Here is a 15,056-nt window from a genome sequence, read left to right as displayed (position 1 = left end):
TTTTTCCAAAAGTTAAATAATAACTTTAACCTTAATGCAAAGTTAACAATATACGGTTAACATATACAGTATCATCAATAAATATTATACAATGTAAAAGGGGAGTTTAATTTATTTGACTGACTCATAATATTATCAGGGAATTCAAAAAAATTATTTTGTTCTGTTTATAAAATAACCTGGCGATACACAGACACACACCTTAGTTGCGTCATAAAGAGAGATTGACTAGATTTATATTTATGACTTAAGTGATAATATTTTCGTAACGTGGTCAAAGAACTGAACATCTTACCACGAGAATGCCTTAAGGATGATACATTCAAGAATGTAGATTTTCAAGTTCGTTGCATTTTTCGATTAGTATTTTAACGTTTCGTAACTTTCGCAACAAGCTTTTCATAATCTCTGATTATTATACAGTTTATAACTGACGAAATGGGAGTTGAAATAGTAAATACATTTTTTAACGATTATAAAACCTATTTCGTATAATAATTTATAATTATAGAACTGTATTTATATGTCACGTTTAACAGTCATTTCTAAAGCCGGGTCCACATCTCACATAAATTCTTGCGCTGTGTAGCATTCGACAAAATTTTTTGCGACACACATGATCTATGTCAAGTGTAGACGTAGACGTAGTCCAAGTTTCGTCTTTCTTGTTGTACTTCTATTTGTGTTTTCAGTACTATCTAATGGCTGAATTTGAATTTAAAAAAAGTACCTCATTACCAAACAGAAGGCTAAACAAAGGAGACGTTGTGCGATGTAGAACTTATATGTAAATAGTATTGATTTTGGTGTTTATGAATACAGAATCATATTTTCTTTACGCAATTCCATCTTTAATTAATGCTGCCGTTAACCTGAAAATTTTGTTATTATTTCTGACGTATGTACTGCTTTTTGTTTTTGTGGTATTATTGTGTTTTTGTTTATAATTCGGTATTTATGGTGAATATTATGGAAATGTATGTGATTGGCTCTTTTCTATTGCTACGAAAATTGCTATGAACGCCCGACGGGAAAAGATAAAATTCGTTTATGTTGAAAGTCATTAACGGTAAACGGCGACTTCAAACGGCAACTATGAATGGTCATATACATTTCAATGTTTTTAATTTTATAACAGAAAACGGCAAACGGCCAATGGGAAGTCGTTGTTTCATTAATCTTTTTCCGGCTTATCTTTTTGCCAATATTTTCCATTAGTTATTTACCCAAGAACTGAGAAGTGTCTGTAATATTCCCAGTTCATTGAATAGATAATAACGGGAGTGTAGCAGCTACGACACGCCGTTTTTCCGACGTGATATTCCCATAGAATCCGATAAAAAAAACAGTGTGAATTTTGAATTCCATCGTGAACGCAGTACTCAAGTTAATCTTCACATCCAGACAAATATGTGAGAAAGCAATCGAACAAGATTTCATATACGTTTCATTGATTCATGTAATCGGTTGATTCTGGAAAACTGAATGTACCCAAAGGTTTAACTGGAGCTATAATACCTATTACATAATCTATTCCAATATTCGTTCAAAGAAGAATTACTTACAACATCGCGAATCTTTTCACTCTATTTCTCATTTTAGTGTAAATCTAAAACTAAAGCTAGATTAAGATGATAAAGTGGTTCTATTTGTTAAGCATCTGGCAATTGTATAAAACCACTACAGCTAAATAAATGGGAAAAAATTGGATTAGATCTCCTCTTCCAATTATGTGACTGTCATACGTAGTTGCGCTACCTGTTGACAATTTTACGAAATTTGAAGAGCCATTTAACAGAAACCATTAGGCCTAACATAATAATTTTATTCGTAAATTGTAGAATATAACAAATTATTTCTCCAAACTTAAAAAAGACGCAGAATTATAACATTTTTCACCATGATTGAAAGTTTGCGGAGGCTGAAAATCTAGCATCTCAGAGTATCACAAACATTATAAAAAAAGAAATCTACTACCCCATTTCATATCAGTTGTTTTACATGCTACTCAAGGTAATAATCATAAATGCCAAAAAATATCGCGGTTTGATAGGTAGTTTGAAAATTAACTCTTCTCGATTTAAAAAACAGCCACTATATGTATACAACTTTCCAAAATAATTTGGTAATGTTGAAATATTCATGATTATTTTACTAATCATAAATGTAAAAAATAGATCGCATTTTCACTGGTTCCTGACAGTAAACATTTTCATAATTTTTATATCGTTTTGAAACACAACCACTTTCAACCCTTCAGTCCTTTGGTATTTTTTCGATGTCAAGTTGTATATTCTATCATTATTTTTTAATAATTAATTAATTTGGTACTTTCAATTTATTTTCAGACGAAAGAGACGCCGTTCAAAAGAAAACTTTCACAAAATGGGTCAACAAACATCTAAAGAAGGTAAGACACTCATTGTCGTAATTATCAATAACATTTTTAAAAAGCAAGTCATTCACATGCCATATATGTGCATGAATTATGTTTAAAATTTTGATGATCTCAGGACCGGACTGAATCATCACACGATAAACCAATTTTAAGTGTTATTTCCACGTCACCTTTGAATGTGTCTATTGCAATTGAATTTCCATTTTTTTTTTCTAGAAATTAAAATATTCCCAAAACTAATTGGTATTCGTTTATATGGTAAATGGGGTTATAATGACAAAAAACCCAACATTTCTATAAGATTTTATAATAATGCAACCGATTTTTGTGATTTAAATAAATGAAAACGAAAAAATTGGATTTTTTTTTAATTTCTTAGGTTATATAAAAAATAAAATATAATATACGATATTTAAGTACTTGTAGTAAGTACTTAAAGTGTAAGTACCACTTTCACTTGTACCAATTTTCTGTAGGAAGTCTCATTTTGCGTTAATTAACGTTTGAACATTATATCTCCAGATATTCTCCACTTCCAACTTCTTACTTCATTATTTCAAATCTATTGAAGTTTTCCCCTATCCACGGTCAATCGATGGACATTCTACAAGAAACTTCCATTTTCAATAACCATAGAAATAATTTTCATCTTATTTCTAATACTACAACCAGTATTATTGATGATTTACGTATTACTAAAAATATTATTGCACAAGTATCGCAAATAAAGGTTATTACAGTAATCTCCATTCAACAATAAAGGTATTTTATTGTTACTTAGCCACGTTGACATTGATTGTGAATCATGAATTTATACCACGCTTTCGTAAACCATGCTCCGTATCGACTAAAAGTTTTTCATGCTAAATTGTACATGACATCATACGATTACTCCATGCAAACCTACAGACATGATTGGTAAAATAAGAATCATCTTGTTACTAATTGTTAATAAGTAAATTCGACCGTCAAATAGTCATTTTTCAATACTAATTGACTAAGCTAACAACAAACACATGGTACGCTTTATTTTAAAAAATTATGATTGTTTTCTGTTCTACGAACTCTAGCCGACTCCCAATATTTTCTTTATTGAGTTACTCCAGCTGGACGTAAACAAGCTCCAATAGCGTTATGTAGGAAGAAGCAAAAAGTTAATATAAAAATAGCTTCAGCAATCCAAAAATATACTGCCTTAAGTGATTTATTTGTGGGTAATTAACTTAAACCGTGTAAATTAGTCTCTTGTGTGTGTCTGTTGGTTAATCGTGTTTACGAATTTGATATATTATTCTATCTCTGTACGGTATGCTGTCGTTTGAAATGTTGTTTGAAAGAGAGGAATTTGTAAATAATTTACTATTTACATCGGAAAATGTTTGTCTGCAGAAGCGACTTCCAAAATATATTTGATTCGGCAGTTGTTTGCCTATCCTGTGCAATCTATTCGGCATGATGTAGTTTTATATTTATTAAGGGTTTTGTTTGGTCTACCCATCTAGTTGGCAATCTGCCTCTTGGGCGTTTGCCTTCTACTTTCCTTTCTATGATTAATGGTTCCATTGTTTCTGATCTTCTAGCTATATGTCCCAGTTTCTTCAGATACATGCAGTTTATTCTGTTTAGCAGCCTTGTACGTTGACCAATTTCTTGTAATACGGATACGTTGGTTCGGTTTTTTGTCCATGATACTCGTAACAGTAGTCTATAACCCCACATTTCGAAAGTCTCTATTCGGTTTCTATCTGCTTTCTTTAAAGTCCATGTTTCCGATACGTACGTTGCATTGGGGAAGATAAGAGCATCAACTAGACGGAGTTTTTGCACTTTTGATTTAATTAAGGATTTGATATCGTTGAACACTTCACTCGCGGTTTCACTAATCACTACTTGTCGTGCCTTGTGGTCAGCTTCTTTATTTTTAGTAGACCAGTATGAGAAGGAACCCAAAGTATTTATTGGGTTCCTTCTCATACTATTGAGTGTGTGGGGTAAAGGTGACTAATAATATGAATTCGTAGAAAGTATGTTACTACGAGGGCCGCTTTTTTTTCAACCTCCGATCGCTCCGTGCAGACGCTACGCGGGTAGAAGAAAGCGGGCATGTGCTGTAGGCGACTGCGAAGCTCTCGCACTACACACTCTGCCATTGTTGATATTCAGACGTCAGCCGGCGTTTTGCTACAGCAACGTAAACATGTCCGCCATTATAGATGCTACCGCCAAGTGTGAATTGCGAAGTGTGATTAGTTTTCTACAGGCTGAAGGCCTTAGTGTTGCAGATATAGATCAGAGAATAAGTCGTGTGTATGGTGACCAACACCATGAGTGATGGTGTTGTGCGTAAATTGTATCGAAAGTTTAAAGATGGCTGTAATGATGTACATGATCAAGGGGGCCAAGACTCAAATCTGTCGTTTCAGAAAACCTAGTTCAACGAGTTAATAGAATGATTCAAGAAAACCGTAGATTCACCATTACTTTTTTGTCTACGGAATTTCCAAAAGTTTCAAGGTTGAAAAAAAACGGCCCTCGTGTAAGGCGTATTTAAATATTTTTTTTTATTGAATGAGTGCTTTCATAATAGTGTACAGTACAGTATAGTGGAGTATTATCGTGTAAAGTGACGGTCATTTGTTGTTTTTCGAGATTATGGTATAACTCCACCATATCTAATAAAATAAGAAAAAGATTCCTGTTTTACTGTAGTAGCGTAAAGTAACAATCCTCGGCATTTGTCGTATTTACGATTCCATTTGAATAAAGTAATTAGTCTTTTATCTGTGACTACATAAAAAATATTTTTTTACTAATCAATAGCATTCATAACTAAAAAAATTTTCAAATATATAACAATATCCCAACACTGTGTATATTAAAATTAAAAGCGACTTTAACCATTAATTTTAGATATTTACCGTGAAATGAAATGTATTTATATTTTATGTCGTTGACTTTTCCATCGACAGGACGTAGAAACCAAATAACTTAACGTTGGGTATGAAAATAAACTTTGTTCCGGATATCCCAATTTTTTTGCCAATTTCTATGTAATACACCGATGATAGGTGATACGATTGTATGAATTCTATTGAATCACGGAATCTCAGTTGAAATTAAAATAATGATATTAAATTTTTATGATTTATGATCTATTTTAATGCAAAAAGCTTGCATTTACATTACCTATAAAGATTTTGTCTAAATTTTTTTGTGTTAGAGTATCTTGTGTCTTTTTTAAAAAAAAATCATAGAAAAAATGTATGCAACTCAGTTTCACCTCGCAATAATCACTTTTGCTTTGTTCACAAATAACTAATAAAAAATGAATCATTTTTTTCTAATGAGTGGTGAAACATTAAGAACGAAAAATGTATTTCCACGTCGCCCTTTTATACTCTTCCAAGTGTAAAATATCTTTTGAACTGTTGCTTTTACTAATTTATTATTTAGATTATTCGGACAAATTCCTCCGAAGAGACAACACCACTTTTGTTTGATAACATACATAAAAGAAAAAAGAAAATAGTTTGAAGAGTAATTTCACTACTATCGTAACTTAGATAGTTAACAGAATACAAAGAGCTCCTCTTACGATATTCAGTTAGTTGCAACAACTGTTTCTTTCGTATTTGTTTAATGTTAACAACTCGAAATAAATGAAGTCGAAACATTCTTTCTCGTCGACTTGTAATATTCGTCGTATTGAATTTCCATACTGTAAATTCTGCAGGCACTTTCAAGTTATTCACACATTCTCCAATCAGATTTTTTAACATCCTCTCATAATTAATTCATTCTTTTAAGACTCGACTGGTTATTGTTATAGCGAAGTCTGATCAGTATCTGTAGGCCATGGTAATAACCTCTAATGAACAGATTACTTATATACTTGAATTAGCATTAGTACTAGTAAGTTTTTTTACAAACTTCATATACATACCCGTTCGGGTAATTGACTCACAAATATTCGATGTAAGTGGAGAATGAAGTATCATTAGCATATTAACATTAAACAGAAAGTCGTTTAATTTTAACATTTACTTTGTCTCGCTGTTTGTTCGTTTGTAAGTGAATCCGCAATCTCAAGATAAACTTTTGAGATAATTACACAATTCCAAATCCTTTGGAACACCTCTGGATGTATTGATTGTTCCTAATATTCTACTTTGAATGAAAAAGCTCACTTCGAACACCATAATTAATTATAATTTGTACTAGAATTTCCACGATGGTCCCAGAAGTACCTGACCTGACCTAGAGATGGCGGTAGTTATTTGAAGAATATCAGTGTATTAGAAAGTACAGCATAGTTTGAAGACGCCACATTGTTTAATATTTGTTTGGCAGCCATCAAGGACTTAGCCCTATTAATACACTGAAAGTGTACGAACTAGTAGACATAGTAGGCGTTTCAAAAAGAGCGGTACATCGCATCTTAACTGAAAATTTGGAAATGAGAAAGCTGTGCGCAAGATGGGTTCCGCGTTTGCTCACAATGGGCCCTTCCCTTTACATCCGAAACAAAATAGCAATCAAAATAATGTGCTCCGAAGGAAAACCGGCTCCAAAGAAGGCCGAAACACCGTTCCATTTGTAGGACAGGTCCTGGCATCAGTTTTTTGGGTTATACGTGGGATAATTTTCATTGACTATCTTGAAAAATGAAACACCATCAACGGCGTGTATTACGCAAAGTAATTGCATCGTTTGATCGAATAAATCAGCAAAATCGGTCGGATTTGGCTTAGAAGAAAGTGTTTTTTTCATCAAAAGAATGCACTTACTCACACATCTATTATTGCAATGGCTAAAATTGATGAATTGCAAGATGGGTACTGCGTTTGCTAAAAATTGAACAAAAATAGCGTCGAGAAGATGTTTCCATCGAGTCTTTAGCAATGTTCTACGGTAATAAAGAAAAATTTTTGCACTTTTTGCGGTATGGAGTTTTATTTACGAAATAATGGATCGTTTTTTGAAATAAAACGAATTAAAAAATTACATTATAATCTGGGGGTGCGCGTGCATATTGATTATGTTATTTAACTATTCCATTGGTACCTCAATTTCGAGAAATTTATTGGTTTCTCCAGCGTTTTCTAAATTTTTCATGATTCCCTTACATTATTCTGCAATAACTCGTTCGAGAGAAATTTGGAGAAAATTCAATTTCCAACTGTTACGAAATTGCCGAGACATCGATTTGTTAGAGTTAAATTTCTCCAAAATATCTCATTCGAAAAAATGGCGACCCCGCTGAAAAATCATGTTTCTTTCAATTTTCTTCAAAAGTTTCATTTTCGGCAATATATCGTTTTGAAACAAGATGGAACAAATCTTCAACAACCTGGAATAACTCTCTGTAACTTCAAAGTGAGGTGCCAACTTCTTTGGTGTTATTGAGGAGCCGTCTCTGCTGAATAAAGCAATGGTCAGAAAGAAATTACTAAAATAATGGAAACTCTGTTGATTTGTATATAAGCTATTCTTATTGCTAGTCTTATAAGGATTTAATTCTTAGACTTTCTCAGTAGATCGTTAAATAAATCCGTTGTTTAAATTCTCACGTATTTACTTGTGTTAAACCGATGGTGATGACGATAATTCAATTTTATGTTAATTATTGTCCACATTTATCATCAATTGATCACACGTAAAAGAAACGTGCTTGAATTTGAATATGTTACGATAGGTTCATGAAGTTATTGTTAATACATACCTTCTATAATATTCTAAATATTTTATATGAGCTGGAACCAGTGGTGTAGCCAGGAATATTGTGTTGGGAAGTGCAGCACTGCGGGATTCTGGATTACCTACTTAAATTGGAGGATCCGGGTGTCATCGTTCAGAACTTTCCAAAAATTTGAGTCACCTTGAAAAAAATTCTGCTATCTGAGAACGGGATAATCAAAGACACGAACGAAAACTGAAGGTTCCTTGTTATGAAAAAACCAACGAACACCTAATAACCTAATAGTTAACTTAGAAATTAACACGTTTAAGGATTATTTTTTACCCCATTTTGCATTGTGTTTTTTTCATGCAAGATTGTGATTGTCTAAAACGTTTTTCTTTAAATTTTATTAAATACTTTGATAGAACATAAGAGTTTCAACAATACTTCGTGGCTTTTGTACTTAAACCTTCTACTTCCTTAATGATAATACCATTGGAAAGGATACCTATAGAAAGCTCTCATAAAAATAGTATTGATTCTTATTAGGAATACGTTTGACAAGTTTTTACGAGACTGGCCGCCTGCCAATAGTCTTTGTCACATCATGTGGGCTGAATAAATAAAGAAATTAATCTTAGGAATATGCGTATGTAACTTTTTACATTGTGGCAGCTGCAAAATAGATACTGTGAAGTACCCAATTAATGAAGATGCACCGGAAAACAACCATTGTTTAATTTTTAAAAGCGTTGTTGATGCTGTGTATTTTTTACTATAATCAAAATTTATTAATACTTTAGACCTAAAATCAAGAACCCTCAGAAGCATTAATATATCAAAAGGTCTAAAAAGAAGAAATTAAATCAAAATTTATTATATGTGGAATGCTATTTTGTAGATTTGCATGGAGCTAAAAATAGAGACTTTCTGATATTTTGGTGAGGTTATTGTAAGCTAACAGTTTTCTCATGCTTCTCTTGCGTCATGATTTACCTTCTCGTTACCCATAATGCCGCTGTGAACTTTTTCATCTATACAAATCAATTTCCGATTTTAAATATTTATAAGAGACTCTTGGATACTTTTTAAAAGTTGATATTGAGTCTGTCATAGCAAACGGTTGAACTGGTTTAGTAGGCACCATAATAAATATTGTTTATTATTTATTATAAATTGTTTAACTTCTATAAATATTTTAGTTACACTCTCTCCAAAATCATTCAGTATTTTATGAAGGTATAAAGTTATTTAGATTGAAAATTTCGGAGTATAAGGGGTATATGACGGTTGGCCGAAATATAGTATTTTTGCAACTGTACTTATATATAGACAATTTGGGACTATTTAAGATAAAAACTTGATAATAATTAGGCCTCTGCCCTCGGAGGGGATGATCTTATTTTCCAGTAAGTACCTACTGTACGATTACGTAATTTTGGTCTTTTGATTAAAAATTAGTCAATTCATAGCAGCAGCATCAAACAAAAGACAAACTCTGATTAGCAAAAGAAAGTCAGTTCTACGAGGATGTATTGATATCTAGTTTACCTAGACCAATTCCATACATAAACAAAATATTGCGTTACCATAGCAACGAACAATAACTTATTAGAAGTGTCAATGTAAAGTTTGACGTCAAAATAGTAAACCAGGGTTACGCAATAAATAAAAAAAAATGTCCACCGAAATTGTGAAAATCGAAAAATTGGAGTATCGACCCATCATCAAGTATCTGAATTTTAAAGGGTTAAGAGGTAAGCAGGTTTACGAAGATATGCTTAATACCCTTGGTGATCAATGTCCTTCGCACTGAATATTTCATACGAACGCATTGATCATATAGTTCACGTCAATTTGGACATGAGAAAAATTGCTGCAAATTGGATCCCCAAATGTTTGAATGTTGACCAAAAGCGTGCAAGGGTAGAAACATCGCGTTCGATCGGTGCTCGATTTGAAAACGATGTAGACTTCTTACACCGAATTGTTACTATGGATGAGACTTTTCTACTATCCAGAAACAAAGCAACAATCGATGGAATGGTGACACTCTGGTTCTCCAAGACCTAAGAAGTTTCGTGTCCAAAAATTTGCCAGGAAAGTTCTTGGTTCAGTTTTTTGGGATTGCCATGAAGTAATCATGATTGATTTTTCGGATAAGGATAAAACAATAACTGGAAATTACTATTTGGCATTACTAAACACTAAAGGATATTGTGAACTATTATTTTCAAATAATTAAAAAATTCATTGTTATGGATAGTAACGTACAATGTGATTATAGTGATATTGCGATCAGTGGATATTTTTCTTGCTGTCAATTTAAATATTTTTGAGTTGTAATTAAATTCAAATTTACTGTGTCCTAAAAAGCAATCAAAACATTCCAGATTTTATTCCAAAATTTATTGTGTATAAACATTTATAATCAACAAGTAGAGGTAATTATCAGTGAAAATTAATAAAAATTTGTCTAATTTTATTAATACAGAATTCTCTTTAAGTTTTGTAATAATTTATAAGGCGAATTTAATTCATTCAACTCGCGTATCGAAAGAGAAAGTAATTTTTATATTGAGTTATCTTTGTTCTACTAATATTATTGAAACATGTTAAAGAAGAGAATTTGAAGACTAAGTTTAGTCATTTCTACAATGATCTGCGTTGCAGCAACAAGCATCCACTAACCTTTACATCAAGTCCCTCTAGTACCTTCATTTTGTTTTTCTTACTCTTAGTGAAAGCGTCATGACCATGATATACATTTCTTAATGCAAAAAGACGAAAGGAAGGCGTTTCATATTTTTAACAAGGTATAACTCTATTTAATCAATCAACAAGAAAGAAGATTGAAAAAAAGAAATGTCTACGTCTCGATACGATGTAACGAATCGCTAATCGTTACCGTATCTTAAATTAAAGTTTAGTATGATTAAAAACACGCTCTTGGAAATATGGTTCAACATAATTACCACAATCCAAACTTTACCAATTTGAAACTTCAGAATACGCTACGGTTAATTTGTGCGAATATAACCTTATATTTCGCAATTAGGTAACAAATCCGAGTTCTGCCAATGTCAATGTTCACGTGTCTGGAATATAAACGGTTTAGTTCGAGGTTATCAAGTTAGATTCAAAATAGGATTAGTCGGAATTAGAATTATCTCAAGGCCTTTTTACATGCAAGTCGTATTGATTTTTCAGCATTTACAATTATAGCTATAAACATTGGTTGACATTGGAAAAAGGAAGAGAACATTTATTCAATTTTCCAGTAAAAGAAAACTCCATGTTCCAACTCTCAGTAACAGATTTCTTGACCGTTAGATTGGGAAGCATTGTTCCGTTTTGAGGCCACCTATTCGACGTCAATAGAATCTAGAATCATCTTGAAGTACTATTCATTCAATATATCGCAATCTACAGCATCTGAGTAAAGCATCTGAAAAAGAAAGGCCTCAGGATTTACATGGCAAGATAGTACCAACGAAATGTTCACCTAAAATTGAAACTTTTATAAATGGCACAATAAAAATTGTAGGTTTGTGGTATGATCTGATCCACAAAAAATAGTGTCACTTTTTCGTATTTCGCGCCAAAACCTCTGTCAATTTTTTGATGACTCTCTATAATAATATTAATACAATCGTACATACATAAACACTGGGAAAATGATGAATAAGATTTATATACATATTAGTATTCCCCAATGTGCAAGAACCTTTTCCAGGCAAAAAACTAAGATGCGTAGATCATTGCACTCGAGCAATTACAGCAGATAGCATAGCAACCTTCCAAGTGGATGCACACAGTCTTTGTACTCACTGGGAGCAAATCAGCTATTCACCTGACGAAGATAGGCGAGACAACACCTTTCATGTGACTACAACCGATCAGAGTTTTCCTAACAAGCGTAAAAATGGGTAGACAAGAAGAAATTAGGAATATGGAATAAGATCGCTGGTCTGAAACAATCAAATAGATATCTTTCTTATTCTACCAATTCTACCATTCCTTAAGCAAAGATGAGCTAAGAAGAGTTACTTGTATGCTCTCTGGATACTATTTGGTGAATTACCATCTGTCCATAGATGGTACTCATATTCAAGCATCTCGGCCCTCAGCTAACGTAAAGTCGTTACTACCTGACAGATTAACAGTCCCAGGTACACAAGAGATCAATAGTTGAAAATATTACCTAGTTATATTCAAGAACTTTTAGCCTTAACTCATCTAATTTAATATTAGATTTTTGAAAAATTACCCAACTTCTATTTGTATTATCCTTATGCCGTTTCTGGTATGGGATTCGGACTATCTGACATTTTGTACTCATTTTCCATGCTTTTACTCCCATGTATGTATATATATTTTCATTAGTTTTTATATTTCATCGTATTTCCTCTGCCTGCTTGGTTTTCGTCTTTACTTCCCCCTGGCCTTTTTTGATGATTATTTGTCATTATATGTCCGTATCGTCTTATATTATAAATTATTGATTCTTCATACTGTTCCCAGCTGTTTCATTTAAATTGTAGCAATTGAAATTTTGTACACAAATGAAGTCGGATCTTTTGAAAGTAAGTAAACATTCTGTATGTATCATTCTGGGAATAGCTCTTATCTATCATTTTTTTACTTCTTGCATATTCTCAAGAAAAAATATCAATAAACAATCGCCGAGATTGAACATCTGCGAAAACAGAATGTTTTTAGCATTATTAAAAATAAGCAAACCTTCAGACTAAAAGATTCGTTTACGTCTCCGGTCACACAGGTCAATTATAATTAAACTCAAAGATTTAAGCTACTATTTAGAAAACAAAGAAGCGATGACTGGATAATAAATCGAATTCTTGTAATACTGGAATAACATCACACATTTTTATTATCCTACTTCAAATATTTTTATTAGTATAATGAAAATTTACCACAGAAGGTAAAATATGAAAGCTTCTAAGAGACATGATTTTAATACCAAAAATTTTGTACGTACATATTTATTTCTCTACAAAATCACTATAGGTTGAGATATTGTTGAAATTTCACGCACTATAAAGGACCGATGACAGTACAATATGAGGAGGGTCCTAAAGGTAACTCATCCAACAAAAAAAACGTAATTTTCCTTTTATGGTGCATGGTCTTGATGAAACAACACTTTAACACTATGTTCTTAGCGAAATACAGCCGATTTTGCTTGATTTCTTCGTTTAAATGTTGCAATAAGATCACATAATCCTCGTTGTTGACAGTTTTTCCTTTTTCAAGATAGTCAATGAAAATTATCTCACGCATAACCCAAAAAAACGACGACATGACTTGTCTGTAGATGAAACGGTCTCAGCTTTCTTTGGAGCCGGTTCTCCTTTTTTAGTCCATTGATGGGCCCACATTTCATGCAGCAAGGTTCTGAAACGGCGTAAATCTTTATTTCTGTGAAAAATTGCCAAACACTCGATGGAACCATCCTCACGACATTGATTTTGTTCCATTGTAAGCAAACGCGGTCCCCATCTTGCGCACGGCTTTCTTATGTCCAAATTTTCAGTTAATATGTGATGTCCCACACTTCTTGAAATGTCCACTATGTCTACTAGCTCGTGCATTTTCAGTGGACGATCATCCAGTAACGCTTTGTAGATTTTCTTCAGCATTTCTAGAGTCGTCACCTTATTTGGTAGACTACTGTGATGCTGGTCTTCATAGGTCGGTCCTACGGCCTCCTTTAAAATTTTGATTGTTTGCTCTGATGAAGAATAAGTAATAATTTCAAATATCAGAGAGAAACAAGCATCAAAAGAAACAAAAATGAAACTGAAAAAAAGCTTTCATTTCATCGCTACTAAGTAAGACATTTATTTTAAATGTTGCTCAAACAATAAGTTGGGACATACCGCTTTTAGAAGCAAAAAAAGCTCTACATGACATTTCTGCGGTCGCTCAGTCCGTGTCCATATCTCCAATAAAATGCGTTCATTCTAATTAAACCATTTTTCTCGATACAAATTCAACTGGAAGAAAACATTTCGTATTTTGACTCAATAGTCTGTCAGAATCGCTCCACTCCCTCCACTCAATGAGACATTGCCAAACAAAAACCACGTCAACCTATCTATCCTTCCAAACGATCAAACCTCCATCCATATTTAAAGTGAGCATTTTCCAATTTTTAGATTGGTTTACTATTTAGTATTGTTTTTGTTTAGTTTTTTCGAACTATTATTTATTGTTTTATTGTTATTTGCCTGGTCTTCAAAATTAAAAATAATGCCGACTTTTTCCCAAAATATCGTACCCATTGTTTACCATTGGTAAAACTTTGATTTTGCCTGGTTAAAATAATAGAATAATAAAATTCATAGAGTTGTCCATATAAATTTATTATGGGTCTTCTCTTCCTCGGCCCACTTCTTCTGGGTTATCACCATTACAGGAATAGATTACTTTCCGAATCTATTGGTTCTAGGAAAACATCTCAAGATTAAGATTTCCATTTTATAAAATTAAATATTAAACAATTTTTGATATCAAATGAGGCTACTTTTTATGTAAGAGGACAAAAAAATTTTGCATTTACATTTGCGATTGCACGGAATTGACAAAAATTTGAGTTCGAGTGAGCTTAATTCAAGAAAAAAATTTTGTTTTTCTCGTCACGTTATAGGAATGATGCCTTCACAAAGAGTAGGCTGAGGGAATTTTGTATTTAGAAGGACGTAAAATTTCCTACAACCAAATTATTTCAGTCTTTGAACATGAATATGTATATAAAATTTCGAAACCTTGTAATATACCTTTTGAAAAGACTAGAATTATTATAAATAATTGATTTTCTCGGCCACGGGTAGGGATTGTTTTCATTATGAAGCCGATTAATTTCTTTTTCAGTTTATTACATTATGGTAGCAATTAGATGAATATTTGGAATTCCAATGACTGGCTATGCTATTATTTACAAATCCCAGTAAT

The 15,056-nt window shown here is 32.6% G+C and overlaps 1 protein-coding gene across 45 annotated transcripts in view; it reads left to right on the top strand.

Moving 5' to 3' along the window:
• LOC130446725 (microtubule-actin cross-linking factor 1) overlaps positions 1–15,056 on the top strand; it is a 300,505-nt gene that overhangs the window by 109,789 nt on the left and 175,660 nt on the right. For all 45 annotated transcript variants that reach the window (XR_008910192.1, XM_056783376.1, XM_056783344.1 and 42 more), the window contains one exon: positions 2,349–2,410. Coding sequence is in view for 44 of the 45 variants with exons in the window: in XM_056783376.1 (XP_056639354.1) it covers positions 2,349–2,410 (62 nt within the window). In the remaining variant the exon portion in view is untranslated. The remainder of the gene's footprint in view (positions 1–2,348; positions 2,411–15,056) is intronic.

The sequence above is a fragment of the Diorhabda sublineata genome, chromosome 1 (genome assembly GCF_026230105.1).
Source record: "Diorhabda sublineata isolate icDioSubl1.1 chromosome 1, icDioSubl1.1, whole genome shotgun sequence".
Taxonomy (NCBI): domain Eukaryota; kingdom Metazoa; phylum Arthropoda; class Insecta; order Coleoptera; family Chrysomelidae; genus Diorhabda; species Diorhabda sublineata.
This window is presented reverse-complemented; position numbering and strand designations above follow the sequence as displayed.